Here is a 16347-nt window from a genome sequence, read left to right as displayed (position 1 = left end):
TCATTTGCAATGTAATATTTATTTTCTATGATACATTTGGACATGTCGATCAAAATATATCTACAAAGTTTAATAAAGTGTACGTAATTCTATATCTTAAAGTTATCATATAAAGTTGTCATATATATGATATTAGTTCTATAAACTGTACAATATATTATACTACAACGGATGACGTGTATTTTCGATTCGTTTTTGCTTAAATTTACACTTTATTGCGAAGAAGTTTCGTTCACATTCATATAAATTTCCTGCGTTGAAAGCTCATTTTCCATTTTATAGAATTTTGTTTTTTAAGGCTTTGTATGTGTGTACAATTTTGCCATTATTATATTCCTAGCTATAATGATTTTGGGAGTGAGTTGCAAAATAAATCGACCACGCTTCACCTGGACGCGTTCTCTCGCAATTTCTTAATTACGTTTGAAAATAATATATCATTCCGATGATTGAAGAGAGACTTGACGATACTCGATTCAGTACTTAGAGATACGTAATTTAGATAGCTTGAAAAAAGAGCAATGTATATTACTTATGACAAACAGCCAGTTTGTATTTAACAGACTTTGAATTTGTAAATATACAATGCTAGATATCATGTGACAAAAAATTTATAAACAAAAAATTAAATAGTAAATAGATATTAGATCTGTTCATTCCAGCTGTACTTCCCTTTCTCTCTTTCGTTAAGATGAATTAAGTTTCAAGTTTTATCTCTACAAAAAAAAAAAAAAAAAAACCGAAAGAAAAGTAGTGCAGAAATGCATACAAAACGCATAACAGATGGAAAGAACAGACATATCTTTAAATTAATGTATTTTTTGCTTTCGTTATTCTAATCGCGTACAGAAAATTATTCGTAAACACGTATAAAGATATATGCACATTTACGTTATATTCAATGAAATGTATTTCGTTTTAATATATTATAACTACAAACATTTCTGCACTGTGGGTAGTTGTAACATTGAAAAAGTATGTAGAGTTATATCGTGTGTCGCATGGCGGCCACGTAGCTGCCGAGTATATTACATTATTAGTACACAATAATAGTTTCCGCTAAATAGTGTGACCAGCTATAGTTTATGAAAAAGAAATCATAGTTATTCAATACAAGGCGATAATAACATCAGCGTTACAAGATTGGTATCTAGATTGTTTATCACTCGTATCGTAATAGAATTGTTTGGATATCGGTCTTTCGGAAAACTTATTCTTTTCTTTCTAAACAATTGTATGAATAGTCTCTTAAGGTTTTCCGATAGGTCACTGTAGCCATACTGGATCGCGATATCACAGTCGTATCTCGTGATATCGTAGCAAGCTTTTCTCCGATTATACCGAAGTAAATGAAAAAAATCCTGTTAATTATATAATTGATTATATAAAATTCTTAATAATTATTAATCGATGATCTTTCGTATATTTCTATCACGTAATCTACACATATCCTGCTTCGAGCATAAAGACAGAATAATTGATCCAATTTTGCAGCCACTTTTGTTCAATAATAAGCCTCGAGTGATTTCGTAGTGAGTAACTTTAATCTCGTATAAAAGAAAACATTTCACTACATATCTCACGTAAGCTCGCAAGTACCGCGAATTAAATGTAGTGAGAAGAGCATGTGCAAGATATTAATTAAATAAAATGTTTAACCAGAGTCTACATAAATCGTATTATCTTAAAATAAATAGCGCGCTAACATGGCTGCAGTGGCGGATCAGGATTCCTAAAGTTACAAGTCGTAATATACACGCATATCGGACACCTAATTAGTTTAATGCGCGGTATGTAATAGAAAGCATCGTCTTTTTTTTTTTAAGATTCGCCATTCTAATCGACTGTAAAATATTGTGCTATCGCACTCCCGCCGAATGCAACGTATATTGCGAATAGAGCGATATCCGATTAATAATTATTCCGAGTCCCTGATACTTCTATAGCAAAAACAATTGCATGCACATAGCAATTGCCAGAGTAAATATACGAATGTGGATATATGAATGAACAAGACGCATTCTCAGAGCAGTATTCCGCTACGCATCGCGAATGCAGTCCAGTATTGCATATTGTTTGCGATCTGCGAGAAGTCGGTGGAGAAACGACCGCGCAATGTATGAATACGAGAAGTGTATATAATAATTACACTCTTCTTAGGCTGCCGCTTTTTCGACAATGGTATTTTCGGCGATCGCGGACTCAATGTTACTTAATTCATTCTCCGCGGTGGTGGTTGCGGTGGTGGTAGCCAGTATTGCTGTATCTTTTTCATTGGAAGTTGCCTCCAGCAATTCTTTCACACTGACACTGTCGTCCACGTTATCCTTTTTAACGGATGATGCATCAAGCATTATGTGGGTATCGACATTAGTATTCTCGTCGACGTTTTCGTCGACATTCACTGTTCTAACTGTATCCGAAGGAATATTCGGGAATTCCTGATCTTTCAGCGTGCTCGGCTGCTCAACTTGCACACTGTCGAATTGTCCTGGCACAGATTTCTCGTCACTTCCTGCCACTGCATTACTCTTGGCTTCCTGCTCGGCCTGTTGCATGTTACCGGGTTGATTGCTTTGTTGGTATTGCTGAGCGCTCCTACCTCTTCCTCTGCCGCTCTGCTGATTATCAGGCGGCGGAAGAATAGGTATCGCCGCTTTCGGTCGTCGCATAGGAGCTGTTTGTTGTTGCTGCTGTTGCTGCTGCGCTGGACTATAATAAGTACACCCCTGCGGTTGAAACAGTTCTTGGGGCGGTGGTGGTCCTTGAGGCTGCAATAATCGAATGCGTGGTGTAAGATGTAATGTGCACAATGTATGCAAAATATCTCAAGAAAAACCAAAAAAATATTCGAACAACTCATCTGTTATTCTCACCTGTACCGAAGGATTATATCCCTGGTAACCTTGAAAATTCGGCGGGAATGTTGGACCATTTGGACCGGGTACATAATTAATTATACTAGGAGGTGCGGTTTGAGGAGGAATAAATTGAGGTGGCGGTACTAAAAAGGCCGGTGGCGCGTAACCAGCAGGCTGTCCGCTGGGCGGTAGAGAAATAACGGGTTGTCCCGCCATAGCTGTTGTGGCTGGAGCAACTGCGGAAGATTGCTCAAAGTGTCCTTGCGGGTAGCCTGGAAGGAACATGATGACTGACAAACAGTTTCGTAAAATAACGCGCTCGACACTATTTTAAATTAATCGATAAATTTGCATGTAAAAAATAGCTCCGTGGTGTCCGATTAATAAGCACTACTTCGCGTTCAGATTTCTCTTAAAGTCTTATGAGATTTTCTTTCCTACCTTGAGATTCTAGAACGGCTCTTGAATTTCCAGCTAGGTACGCGTACATACAAGTGGTTTATATTAATGTCAAATACATGCTCATATCGCTCACGTCAAGCCACATACCGTAAGAAATGATTTAGCGAATGGAAATAACGAGCGACAAAAAGTAAACCTAAGACGCCACGTATCATTACCTTGAGGTGAAAAGTACCCATGCTGTCCGTGTTGAGATGGATAATTCTGTTGGCCGGAAGTCTCCGAGATAGTAGTCCGCTGACGCTGACTAGAGTATCGCTTAGGTCTGTTCCCAGAACCGTCTTGTTGCTGTTGTACGGTCTGTTGTTGCGAGTGCGTTTGTTGCATCCTAGGTGGCACTGTGTTTGACCTGTGTTGGTTGGAGGACGCGAAGAAGCCTTCTGCGGATAAAAAGATAACCGTACGAATTATTTTGCAACATTTATGAAAGAAATCGAGAACTCACTGTTGTGTCTTGCGGTCTGGTGATACTGAGTACCATCGTTAACATTAAGTTGTTTCATATCGTGAACAAGTTGGTGCTCATCGTTTAGCTGCGCAGCAGTGTTGTTCCTTCTATTCTCAACGGCAATCGGACCGGAACCACGGCCTTTTGATTTATTCTCAACTATTCTGTTAGTGACCGTGTTGTTATTGGCATTGGACTTGAAACCTCTACCGCGTGTCCTCGTCGCGACCACGCTCACAGACTCTTGGCTATTTCTCTTGTTATTTTCTCTCGGTGATACTTTGTTATTAGCTAATTTCTCCGCGTCACCACCAGATCCGTTATTTCCATTTGCACTTTGAACCGAGTGCTTGCTATCTTTTTTCCATGCTGTATTGGTAGATCCATTTGGCGCTTTGCTCTCGCTCCTGTAATCAATTTTTAAAACCGTCTCATGGATGTCTTTTTTAAAATATCAGAGAGACAAATATCATGTGAATTGTTACACACGTGGACGTGTTGGAGGCAGCAGCAGGCTTGGATTTCGTATTATCCTGTGGGGATTGAAGAGGTGGGAAATTTTGCGCCTTATTTTGTGTCTTATTCTTGCTACTGTACCAAGCCGATGAAATTACAGGTTCTTCCACTTTAGCTGAAGAATTCTGTCGAAATTTAAAAAAGGAAAGAAATACATCAAACACTTGCAATGATTAACGATACCATGTATCTCTTGACACTCACTTTACTAGAACCAAGAGTAGGAAAATCTTCATTATTTTTTTGGAAACGTCTGTTACTTCCTCTACCAGGAGTAATGCCTGTTTTTCCATAGGCATCTTCGTCTTCCCAATTCCTTGTGTATTTGTTAGGCCCACGACTAAGGTAATATATAATTTATAAAACGCGTACATGACAAAATCAAGCTCAAATCTTGTCGACCAACTTACCCATATCTTCTTCTCCTTCTGGCCCTGGGTGGCCCTTCTTCGTTTCTTATATCATAACCGTATGTTGCTATTAATTCTTCAGATTTTTTCGGAGCTTGTTCTTCGTCATTGTATCGGTCATGATCCCACCTGTCTCCTTTATCCTTCCATACCTTTTTCTCCTTAGTTTCTTTCACATTTGTCTGGGCCTCTGTGTTATTGTCAGTTATTTCATCCGTTGTACGATCATCGTGCTCATAAAATGTTCCACGTTTTGGAATATATTGAGGATTACGTCTATCCTCATCATCGTCCAACTTCTTCTGTGGCTTTTCTTCCTCTTGACCATCACCACTTTCTCGTTGCTCCCCTCCATCTTGTGATTCAGCATCAGAGTCACTTTCATAAATATCGCACTCGGAATCTTGATGCCCATCGGTTTGTTCACTACTCTGTACATATTACGCAAGTTATAAGTTAATAAATGAAACAATATCCAGGACACTATAACATGCCAGAACATTCTAAAACACGCTAGAGTATGATAGGACATTATGAGTATAATAACACGTTTGCTATGATCGGCAGTAATAACACAAGATAACAATTGATTTCTGCCCACAGTCTTTCTTGTACTTTTCGCCGATAATGTTTTATATTTTTCTATCCATTGATCTTGTTATAAAATATTGTTTTAGTAAAGATTAAACGTCTTGTGAGTTTAAAGCAAAAAATATGCTTCTCTGTAAGTAATCCTCCGTCAGTTTGCTATTATGTTGTAGTATGTAAGCGTGAATTCTGGAACAGCAGCAGAGGTCATAATATTGCGTTTGAAATCAATCGCAAAATCGTCGATTGCAATTAAAATAAAGTGACCCGTCGGCCTACTTAACGCGATCTGTCCTCGATTGATTCCGCAATGCAAACGTGATGTAAACTTTCGTTGATCGCGCTGCACGCGAGATGCATGGCGAGCGAGAAATTCGAAACGCTGTACAACGTGGGGAATTAACGCATGCTTTTCCGAAAGATTCCCTGCTCTCAGGATAAACACTTTACCTGGGTCTCCTTTGTCACGTTCAATTCCTCATACGAGTCCGAGAGATCGTCGGACGACTGATTGGATTTCCGACGTCGTCGTGTATCCGACATATTACTGGGTGTCGAAGACACTAAACGTTTTTTTTTCTTCGATACTTCTGTTTAACGTCGAGATCGAACGAAGGGTACTGACCGTTGCGAGACGATAACTCGGGTTAAATCCTTCGTCGCGACTAACGCGTGTACGCACAACCTTACAAACCCAACATGACACAACCGACAGGAAAACTCTGAATGCCTGAATCACCGAACTCGTTTCCACTGCACCTCAATCTTGCTGAGACGACCTCTCGTAACGGAAACTCGAAGCTTTACCAAAGTTTTCTAAACGGCTGCTTCCGTCGGGAAACGGAGAAGCCGGAAAAATTAAAATTTTAGGATGGAACAGAATGAAAAGTTGAAAGAATATTGCATCATGAATTCGACGATACGAGAAGATTTAACCTTTGGCTACATTGGGTGAATCAATAAGACTGATCGTCTAATCGGCAGCGATAACACAAGATAACAATTGATTTCTGTCCACAGAGCCTTTCTTGTGCTTTTCGCTGATAATGTTTTATATTTTTCTATCCATTGATTTTTTTATAAAATATCGTTTTATTAAAGATTAAACGTCTTGCGAGTTTAAAGCAAAAATATGCTTCTCTGTAAGTAATCCTCCGTCAGTTTAAAAATATTATGGCATGACTTGTCGAATTTAGTGATAAAATTTAACTAGCTGTAATTGCCGCAAAATGCTAATAAGGCGATTTGAGACATTTTTATTGATTGAAGTCTCTAGTTTCGACATAGATTTTCCGATATAACGTTTTTTTTAGCCGAACTGTTGAACTGATGCAATAAGTTGAAGTGAGAAAACATATACTTGTCTCGCTTCAACTTATTGAACTAGTTCAGCGGTGCAGCTAAAAAGAACAGACCACGTTTATTTGTTCTTTTTACGATGTTACATAGATATAAAACAAAATCAAATGTCACAATTCTTTATGAAGTTTATTAAGGTACACCGCGCATAAAATAAATGTCACAGACGATTGAGGTTTATGTCATTTGAAAGAGTGAACTTTCCTCTTTAATTACACACAGATAGCGGTGCGATTCTTTTTTTACCGAGTTCTTGAATATCAAAAAAAAAATATCCTTTTGGCTTCAAAAAAAGCGAATAAATCTATTTGAAGTTGCAAACACTTTGAAGCGCTTAAAGAAAGAATATGATTGGTCTATACGATGCTTCGAAACATTTACAGTGAGAAGTGGATTCTATTCACAACTGTCCTGCGACCGCATTGTAGACGAGGCTTGAGGCCTCGTTTATAATCTTGCTTTTATCGTAGTTCCTGTCTACAATAGCTGTTTTATGCCGATATTCATAATTGGGCCTTATATTTAAGACCGTTTTAAGTTTATTTTCAGATACTCCATAACCAATGAAATGATCCGCACAGCATTTATAGACGATCTTACACATAAGATTCGACTATGAATATCGGCCTTAAATTATAAGCTTTAAAAAATTAAGATTATCTGATCTAAGCTTAAAAACTTGACCAATCACAATCGAATGTAATGAGAATAATCGACTGTGATTGGCCAACTTTTTAAGTCTTAAGGCTATTGTAAATCGCTATTGTAGATTGGGACGCAGCCGCGAGGTTCAACTTTGACAATTAATGTCAAAAATTAAATTGAACAAAACTTTCAAACATGGGTCAAATTTTTAAATGTATTTTTACCGTATTAAAGACGCGAGACAATCGGTTAATGTTCTCCATAATGCGTTTACCGATTGTCATGAAATTTAATGTACTAAAATTATATTGAAAAATATTTGCCTCATATTCAAGTTTCTAATTTGTCTCAGTTTTTGAGATATTAATTATTAAAATTTCATTTGGCGTTCAACGGACTACTTGATGCCATCTAACGGTGTCAAATAGGAACTACTTGTCGAAAGGGTTTGAGTCTCGGATAAGTATTTAATAAAATTAAAGGATAAATGTTGGTTTGTGGTTCGGACGTCGGATTTTAATTCCAATCTCTCCGCTACGTGTCTCTACCGTACTTACCGAAGAGTTGAAGTCGAGAGAAAAATAAACCTAAAACAAACTATAACCATGTGTTTTTCAAGAATACTCTTTATTTAAGACGATTCTTTAAAACTGCTGTAAATTAAATCTATTATATAGTTAAAAATATTTATTTGAAATTTATTCGAATGTGATATACGAGAGAATCTGTCATTTACGTCAGGAAGGAAGAAACTAGTGAAGATACTTCCATATTTATGAGAGACTGTAAAGGTCTGTACTATATTTAAAATATAGTAATCATATGTAATATCGTTCCTTAATGGATATAAACATTACCGGTATTATGTATAACCTTTATTCAAGTTATCACTTCGTTCATAAATGTCATGATGATACTTTAATACTCCGTTTTTCTCTTTTTTTAAAAGGAAATTTTTAGCTTTCTCGTTTCATAACATTTTATATCGATTCGTTCGTCTTTCTATAAACGATCAAAACCAAGAGGGTATTTTTATTTTAACACTCAATAACCCGATGAAAAGTCGCACCGCAATCTGCGAACATGCAAATTAAAGGGAAATATGTGAATCACGTTTTCAAATGACACAAACCTCATTCATATGTGACATTTTTTTACGCGATGTACCTGAGTAAACTTCATGAAGAATTTTGATATTTGACGTATTCGTCATTTATATTCATGCAACACTGTAAAACATGGGTAAACTTTATATGTGACAATTTCTCTCAAAGCTAGGGACCGTGATTTTTAAAATGCTTTTTGAAATACCTCATTAACATTATTTTTGCGGAAGTTACAACTTGTTGAATTTTATCTACTTTTCATGATCAAAGAAAGTGATCCTTTAATTTTATTTTACTTTTATACTTGTGTAGATTTTATAAGATATTAATATAGTATAATTCATACATGTTTTTGCTGGAAGGTAAAAAACAAGGACAGATAGATTTCTTTGTCGAGAACAATCGAGTCCATGAAATGTATGTGCATGTCTCAAGTATCGCAACTATAGCTGCGACAATCGATGGCAAAGTAAAACCGTCGTCTGGTAAAAAATTTTTTGTTATATTGCTAATGATAAATTAGCGACAAAAAATATTACTATATGCCACGTTGGCGCGAAACGTTTTGCTATATCCGAGAGAGATTTTTATGATCGAGGCGATTTTTACCAGACGCTTCAATTAGAAACAAAATCATTGATGACTCGGCATAGAGTCGCGACGATAACGCGACTGTCATCTTTCGCATTAGTTCCGGGACCTTAGTGTTTTATCAATCGATATCAGTTATTGCACAAACAGCGTCGCGACAAAAATTCTATTTTAAAGGGTCAATTGCGAGCGATATTAGCCGCCGATAACATTTCACATATGACCGATGGTTCATGAAAAGAATCACTCCATTACATACCGGACTGTCATGAGAAAAATGTCGTGTTGTGTCTTTGATAGCCGGATCCTGAGTTGCAATACCGGATTAGACACGAAAATTGCTCGTGTATTTGCGATAATTTGCGTATCAGACGCTTTTCGACCCATGTCGTATCGTCGGCTCAATAATGTCGTTTTGGTATGTCGTTGGGAAGCCATTATTTTTCATTCCATTGTTCCGTAAACAAAAAGAAAAGTCGCGAGAGAATTGTGAAGAGATTCCGAATTGGTACGATGCAATAATGTATGCGCGACTAATTTAAGGAATTTTTATATCTATGTACTATTGTTTGCTTTATAAGCAGGAGATAAGGAAGAGATATCGAATTTGCTTCATTGTAAAAAGCTCATTATCGTTGGATTTGTGTCACGAATACAATGAAATCAGTGAGATTTCGGAGCATATTATTTTTATTAAAGCGGAAATGTATATCGACCTTTTCCGATCTTCATTAAGCTCAACTTCAATATTCATTCTTCTCCTTTGTTTTGTTTTTTTACAAATATAATATAATAACCGATCGCATAGATGCAACGTTCTGCGATAATATTTTGTATTCAGTGATGGAAAATTCTTAAGTCCGCATCGAACTTTGAGATTGCATTTAAATGACGACGATAAATCATAACATCAAGAAAACACTGTTTTCGTTGCATATATTCTGTAATACCAATTACGTCGCAGACGTTCATAGTACAACGGAACGTTGGTTGTACTTACCTGTCTAGCACAGATCCTGCGTCAGTGAGCAAAAAATCTTTCTACTACGTAACGAACGTTCCGCGAATGACCGTTCCTATGTCGTTGATTTATTCCGATAACTTTTGATCCTGGCGCGAGCGCTCACCTAGAAATTGTAACAATGATCGTGCGTTGCGAGGAAAAACATTATTTTCACATATTATTATGTTCCTTCGAGCAGAATTTTTCAACGAACGAAATTCGATCGTGCGGTCGATTCTCTGCGCTTCTTCCGCATTTTCAACTTTCGACATGATCGAGTCATCATGACCGATGAAAAAGCCATCGGTACGTCGCGTGCGTTTCATCTCGTGGCGGATTAATTACAAGTACGTGACTCGCGCGTTTGATCAGCGCGCACGAACGCGACTACTCGTGTTTCTCTCTCTCTGTCTTCCAGGTTGTCGGGATCGGAAAGTCATTGTTTTGTTTCAAACTACGTCAGAGAACGCGACGGAATTGTCATTATTTGTTTTTCTCCTTTCGTTGTTGAAAAATCAACAGACCGGTTCGGAAATTCGTCACTAGTAGCTACCTTAGATGAAAACCGGATATTCTCGTTTCTTCCCAACAACGCGAACTCTCACCCGCCGGACGTATATTTTTCTCTCTCTCCGAAGGGCAAGAATCCCTTCGGGGATTCACGGGAGAGAATTTACGAGAGCTGTCGATATATTTCAGGTGTAATTCGCGCAGTCGAGAGGGAGTATGCCAAAAAAAAAAAAAGAAAAAAAATAGAAAAGAAAGAAATCCCAATCGCTGAAACTTTGAACTTTTCGTATCGTTCACCGCGATACTCGGCCGCAAAAATTCCGTCGGATTACTCGTATCGAGTCGAAACATTGCGACGCGAGCTCAGTGGCCTATTGACACGCGACGCGATATTCTGGGTTTGAAACAATAATAATAATAATAATATCGGGGTTTTGAAAGTAAACGCAATCATTCGAACGAGGTGCAATGCACGAGAAAACAATAACACGCACTTTATCGCCCGCAGACTTTGACCTCTGAGAAAGTGTGCGCCGACACTTATCTTCGGAACGACACATTCGCCAAAAACACCAATATTATTTAGCGTCGAGACCGATAATCATCGTTCTATCGGCGCAGAAAATGCGCCTCGTTAATTGGCAACGGCGCACATAATCTTTCTTCTTGTCCGCGTCTTGCGTCTGGCGCGCACGATTATCGTCGCGTTTCTTCGTAAAGCGGATTGATTAATCAATTCAAGATTATATATCCTTCCGAGAAGAAACTTCAAGCAAGCTTGCACGTCCGTGCAAGCTATTAAACCAATCAACGAGCTTACGAGGGTCAATAGGTATTTAATGCGCCGATTGACCTCTTACCTTTTCGTCCATCCACGTTTCGGAGAAGGGAACGATAACACGCTGCTTATCAGTGGTGATCTCCTCACGAGTAATGAGGTCAATGAAACAAGGCCGCTCTTCGAGGTACTACGTTTACACGCGCGCACGTAGTAAAAGTAATGTCGCGGATAGTGTGTAGGAGGGCATTAGTGTTCAATAGCATACGGAGAAAATGTTGCTTCCGGTCGGTTTTCTCGAGCCTCTCTACTTTCGCTGGGCTTTTACTCGCTTCGAGTTCAAGTTTCAGTCATTTGATTTCGTTTATTCCGCCGGTATTATCGTATTCCACGTTTCTATCGGTTACGCGCGATCTGAAATAGTAGCAGGGAATACATCCGCGCAATTTTAATCACATCGCGTGACCGGAAAACACCGTTCATTCCTCCCGAGGTGTTTTAAGTCGTAGAACACTCGGCTGACATATTGAAGAAGATGCGATGACGAGCGGTGTTTTACCATAATCATAAGGATAAAAGTCCTCAATGAGAATTTGATAATAACAAGGTCAAAAGAATCGTTTGTCGGACATTTAAACGTGTGAGCTAACTTCCACGTGACTTCTAGATAACGTCAATACATAAGAAACGCCGAGAGAGACGTAATTCTCTGAAGAAAGGTACTCTTTGCAAGAGTCTGTATGTAATTATTGCCGGTAAACAGCCGAGTGTTAACTCGAGACTTCATTGATCGCGTTTTGACGTCTTGAAGGCGAGCGAAACGTCTATGCGAACAAACATCTGATTCGCGTCTGGATAGATTCATTATAATACGCGACATGCATAATGCAGTTGTATCGATAAAGATCGTCGTAAAGATTGACGTGTTATTAAGCAATGGCACATATGCTGTTCGTATCTGACATATCTCTCTTTACGAAAATTGCAGAAGTGAATCTGTTGATCTACGATCAATTATTACTTTGGAGGAAGTCTATAACTTTCGATTTCACAGGGGACAGATGTGCAATTTTTGGAAATAAGAAAATCTCTCCGCCATTATTTCCAATCGTATTGTCGTGAAAGATTCCGCTTAACGAGATTCACGAGCAGTATTAACGCGTAAATGAACTATGCGGGCGAAGACTATTCTCGATACTCATTAGAATTTCAATCTACATATCAGTGTTTAATCGACTGCCTTTAGAAATCTCTGGAACCTTGCGTCACCAATGAACACGCGGTGTTCGTAGAAAGAGTGTTTTTGGTCGCGGTAAAAAAATACGGAAAATGGCCTTCATATTTCGCGAAAGTATCCCTGTGAGCAGTATGACTAAATAATCGACGGGATGAACGACGAAGAATTTTTTTTCCAGCAGAGTCGTCTCTTTTTTCTTCTTCGAATCGCCGACGGAAGAAAATTGTATTCTCGAGAATAAATGTTTCCCGTCTAGCCGCCTTCATAAGCGGAAAATTATATTTTGCCGTCTCGCTGGCGGCGATCTCTCTCGGCTTACAGTTGATTGTCATCGCGACAATTATCGGAGTCGCGCCAATGGTCTTCTCGGTGTTACAGTGCAATTTGAGTGACTGAAATCAATGTGGTTTTACGAAAGTGCTCGCATGCCTCTTCTCGTCGCTATTGGCGGCTCTCTGCAAGAACGAGCTCCTACAAATGACGTGGGACCAATCTTTTCGGGCGTCAGCGTGTCGAAATAAGCATTCCCCCCCCCCCTCTCCATTAAGCGCCGTCGAAATAACGGAATAATTGGAGAAGTATGGAATTTCGTTTAACGTTACATCATATTTTTTGAGAATGTTTGTTGAAAAATAAAATAGAATTTTCTGACGGGACGAAAAATAATACATCGGAAAGAACTGTCGAGGAATGAATATGTTGATTCGAGCAGGGGAGTCCCATCCAGTGAGTTTTTTTTTCCGTCGTCGTGAAACGAGTCAACGCCGCGACACGTGGGTCGCCTCTCGCCCTTACGATGCAACTGACACTCGTACGCGCGAGAGCTGGATCGAAGGCCGCCGGACGGGGGCGTCCCGTATAAAAGCCGACCGGCCGATACCTACGTATCCATTCGCAGAGCGAGAGACGTCCGATGCGTTAACAGTTTTCAACGCGGACAGTGTGCCAAGTGTCGCGGAGAGCAAATCTCGAGGATCAACATGTACACCAATCCGTTTAACCGCAAACACAGCACGATTCGTCAGATGCTGGATCGCCTGCTGGACCCCACGAAGAAGCCGATCAGAAGATCCGAGAGCGTCTCGAGTTCCGGCAGCGACAGCTCCAAGGGCAGTCACGGGTCTCTGGGTCGATGCCATGCTTCGTTGCACAGTCACCGAGGAACCCTGCAATGGGGCAGGAAGTGATTCCCGTCGACCGTGAGAAGGACTCTCGCTGTCTTGTATTCGACCGTTCGTGATCGACAGTCTCTCTAGCGATCACGTCTTTCCTTCCGGTGGAGCGAACGGCTGATGGAAAGTGACGCGCAATCCAAGCGGAATTCCACACGGAGGACTAACAATTAATCGATGAAGAGGCATCGTTGAGAAGGAAATGTTCCGCCACAGCCGGATGGACAGTTTCATTTCATCGACTTCGCTCATTGCGCGTGTTGCAATCGCGGGAAACCGTCGTCGGTGTGCCATATTTTTTTAATTAGAATTTAAGATTCGTTGGAACGCCCAGCGGAACTTGCGAAAAGGACAATTAGTTTTCACTCGCGGATGAGAGCGAGTGCCAATCTTAGGCTACTAGTCAAGAGCAGTATTAGATATCTATTATCATAGGTAATTAGTATCATAACGTCCACGTTGTCGCACAGTAATTTCCATCTAATTTATATTTGATTGACTTTTGTGCGCACGATAGTTTCAATAAATATCAAATATTTATTTAAAACATCTCTCCGTTTGATTTCACCGCACGTCCTTGCCGCTCCTGTCCTTATTCGACGAGCTCAAGTTTTACATTCCGACGCGACTGAAGATTATCGCCGTTACGAAGATGCTATGAAATATGCTATATAATTGAGACTGTGCGCGGTTATATATACATATATATATATATATATATATATTTAATTATTCAGTTTGAAATATAAAAGCTGTATATATAATCCGTCCATGGTGATACTATTCATTTCCGCGATAAAAATATATTGATTCCTCGGCATTTTTTCTCTCTTCTCAGTATTATTATTGTTTTGTTATCTTTTTTTTCGTGTACGCTCGTTGTTATAGTACGGTTAATAATAAGAACGATTTAACATAAAATCGGGATACAGGCCTTTTTTTTTCGTCTGCGCAAAACAATCGAGATCGTTTCCCGCTTTACAGTTTTCAAGTAAACATCGATAAGCCGTGTAGAGTCGTTTCTGATTTGATTTGAACACAAACACTCGTTAGAAACCGAATCGCACAATTTGTGAGGATTTTTATCACGTGTTAGGACGTCTTAACAAAAACAGTCGACAACGTGATTTCACGAAAAACGTGCATCGAGTTTTTTTTTTATTTATGTACTTATTTTTAATTCTTATTTTCTTCTTATTATTCGTTTTTATTTGGACTGTTGCAATGCGCGTGAGCGTATACATCGTGATGCTACGACACATAATATTCCGGTCGGCCTTGTTGTGAGAGTTATCGATCAGGAAAGAGATACCTGGTAAAAGGAGAAAAGAAATGATTGCCCCGACTGAAGTTCGACCAGAACTCGAAGGACAACGGGAAAAAGGGACGTAGTTTACCGTGCCGTAAATTGTGAATATAATTAAGTCATGTTTACGTTCACGTATATTTCCTCGATATTATACAATTTTTCCCAATAAATTTTCTTCGCAGTTGATAGGCCGACGTTTGCCGGCGAACGGCTTTTATCTCGAGATAGACGAAGTCACACCAGCGCAGTTACCCAATCGAACGCGGTGTCACGATGGTGATAACCCTCATTAAATTTACTTATGTAATGTTTACATTAATTGATCCAGTATCTTAAAGTTCACTGAAAACGGCACAACGACCATATCGCGAATTCAGCGATATCACAATTAAACATTATTTTACGCAGTGCAAAAATATTAGCGGGAAGTCCGCGGATGAATAAATTCATTCCAGATTTCGTCGAATTCTCCATCGTTTCGTACTTTGGACATAAGCGTATGAGTCCAGGTATCGCCTAGCTGCGGGTCGAAGTTACGTCACAGTTCATGTAATTAGTAACATTAAGCTCAATAGTTTTTGCTCGTTATACACGCGCTCTGTCTTATTATCATGTGGAATCAACTGAAATTATACACATACTGCGACGCAGTTGCAACGTACAATTAATTTTTTCTATCGCATGCATAAATTATATAAGAACACCAACACACGTGCCTTCAATTATGAGAAAAATGCAAGAACAAGATTCGAAATTATATTGTAAATCTTATTTTCAGCAAGGCATGATTGATAATATCACGAGATTTATCAAAATAATACGGATGTTATGCATTCGGTTATGATTCATTTTTTGCCCGATATAACTATTTTAACAAAGATAATTATTGTAGTACCTTTATACATTATTGTCGTAGCCAAAATTCCAAGTTCCATATATGCTGTAGATATTTATAGCTGACCACATGACACAGCCGAGGTAAATTATGCTTGATTTCTTGTATAACTATTCCGGAATAATTTTTTCGGCCTTAGTACCTGGACATTAAAGTCGATTAACATTCCCGGCGTGGTATCTTCTTGGCTCGCTTCTTCCGCTATTGTCCTCCCGAAGTTCACGCATTCTTTTATCCACGCACGAGTACTTTCGCTGGTGTTGCTTGCTCATCGAACAAGAAATATGTGATTCATCTGTATTCAATTCGAGTAATTCATTTCTGACATTTAGTTTGTTCCTCGGTAAAAGAAACACGACCCTACGTTAACGGTTTTAGAACGGTAGAAGAAATCGAGGTGTCGATGAGCGCTCGATAGTTTACTCGGGGTTCAAGGTTTTCTTTTTGCTGAAAAGCT

At 39.0% G+C, this 16347-nt stretch overlaps 1 protein-coding gene across 1 annotated transcript; it reads right to left on the bottom strand.

Moving 5' to 3' along the window:
* Positions 1–811: 811 nt before the first annotated feature.
* LOC106750223 (protein CASC3) lies at positions 812–6049 on the bottom strand. The gene is made up of 8 exons (XM_014630413.1): positions 5736–6049; positions 4698–5128; positions 4492–4627; positions 4261–4412; positions 3769–4178; positions 3482–3703; positions 2877–3133; positions 812–2771 (listed from the first exon to the last, which is right to left on the bottom strand). The coding sequence occupies exons 1-8, from the start codon at positions 5826–5828 to the stop codon at positions 2157–2159; spliced, it is 2316 nt and encodes a 771-aa protein (XP_014485899.1). The 5' UTR covers positions 5829–6049; the 3' UTR covers positions 812–2156.
* Positions 6050–16347: the final 10298 nt, after the last annotated feature.

This window comes from Dinoponera quadriceps, unplaced genomic scaffold (genome assembly GCF_001313825.1).
Source record: "Dinoponera quadriceps isolate SergipeBrazil2010 unplaced genomic scaffold, ASM131382v1 scaffold5229, whole genome shotgun sequence".
NCBI classification, from domain to species: domain Eukaryota; kingdom Metazoa; phylum Arthropoda; class Insecta; order Hymenoptera; family Formicidae; genus Dinoponera; species Dinoponera quadriceps.
This window is presented reverse-complemented; position numbering and strand designations above follow the sequence as displayed.

Bases quoted from the DNA above. Each gene is read 5' to 3' on its own strand.
- LOC106750223 (XM_014630413.1), bottom strand. From the start codon at position 5,828: ATGTCGGATACACGACGACGTCGGAAATCCAATCAGTCGTCCGACGAT. The intron at 4,179-4,260 runs GTGTGTAACAAT...AATTGATTACAG, and splicing joins GCTGCCTCCAACACGTCCAC to GAGCGAGAGCAAAGCGCCAA. The intron at 3,704-3,768 runs GTGAGTTCTCGA...TTTTATCCGCAG, and splicing joins CCAGACCGCAAGACACAACA to AAGGCTTCTTCGCGTCCTCC.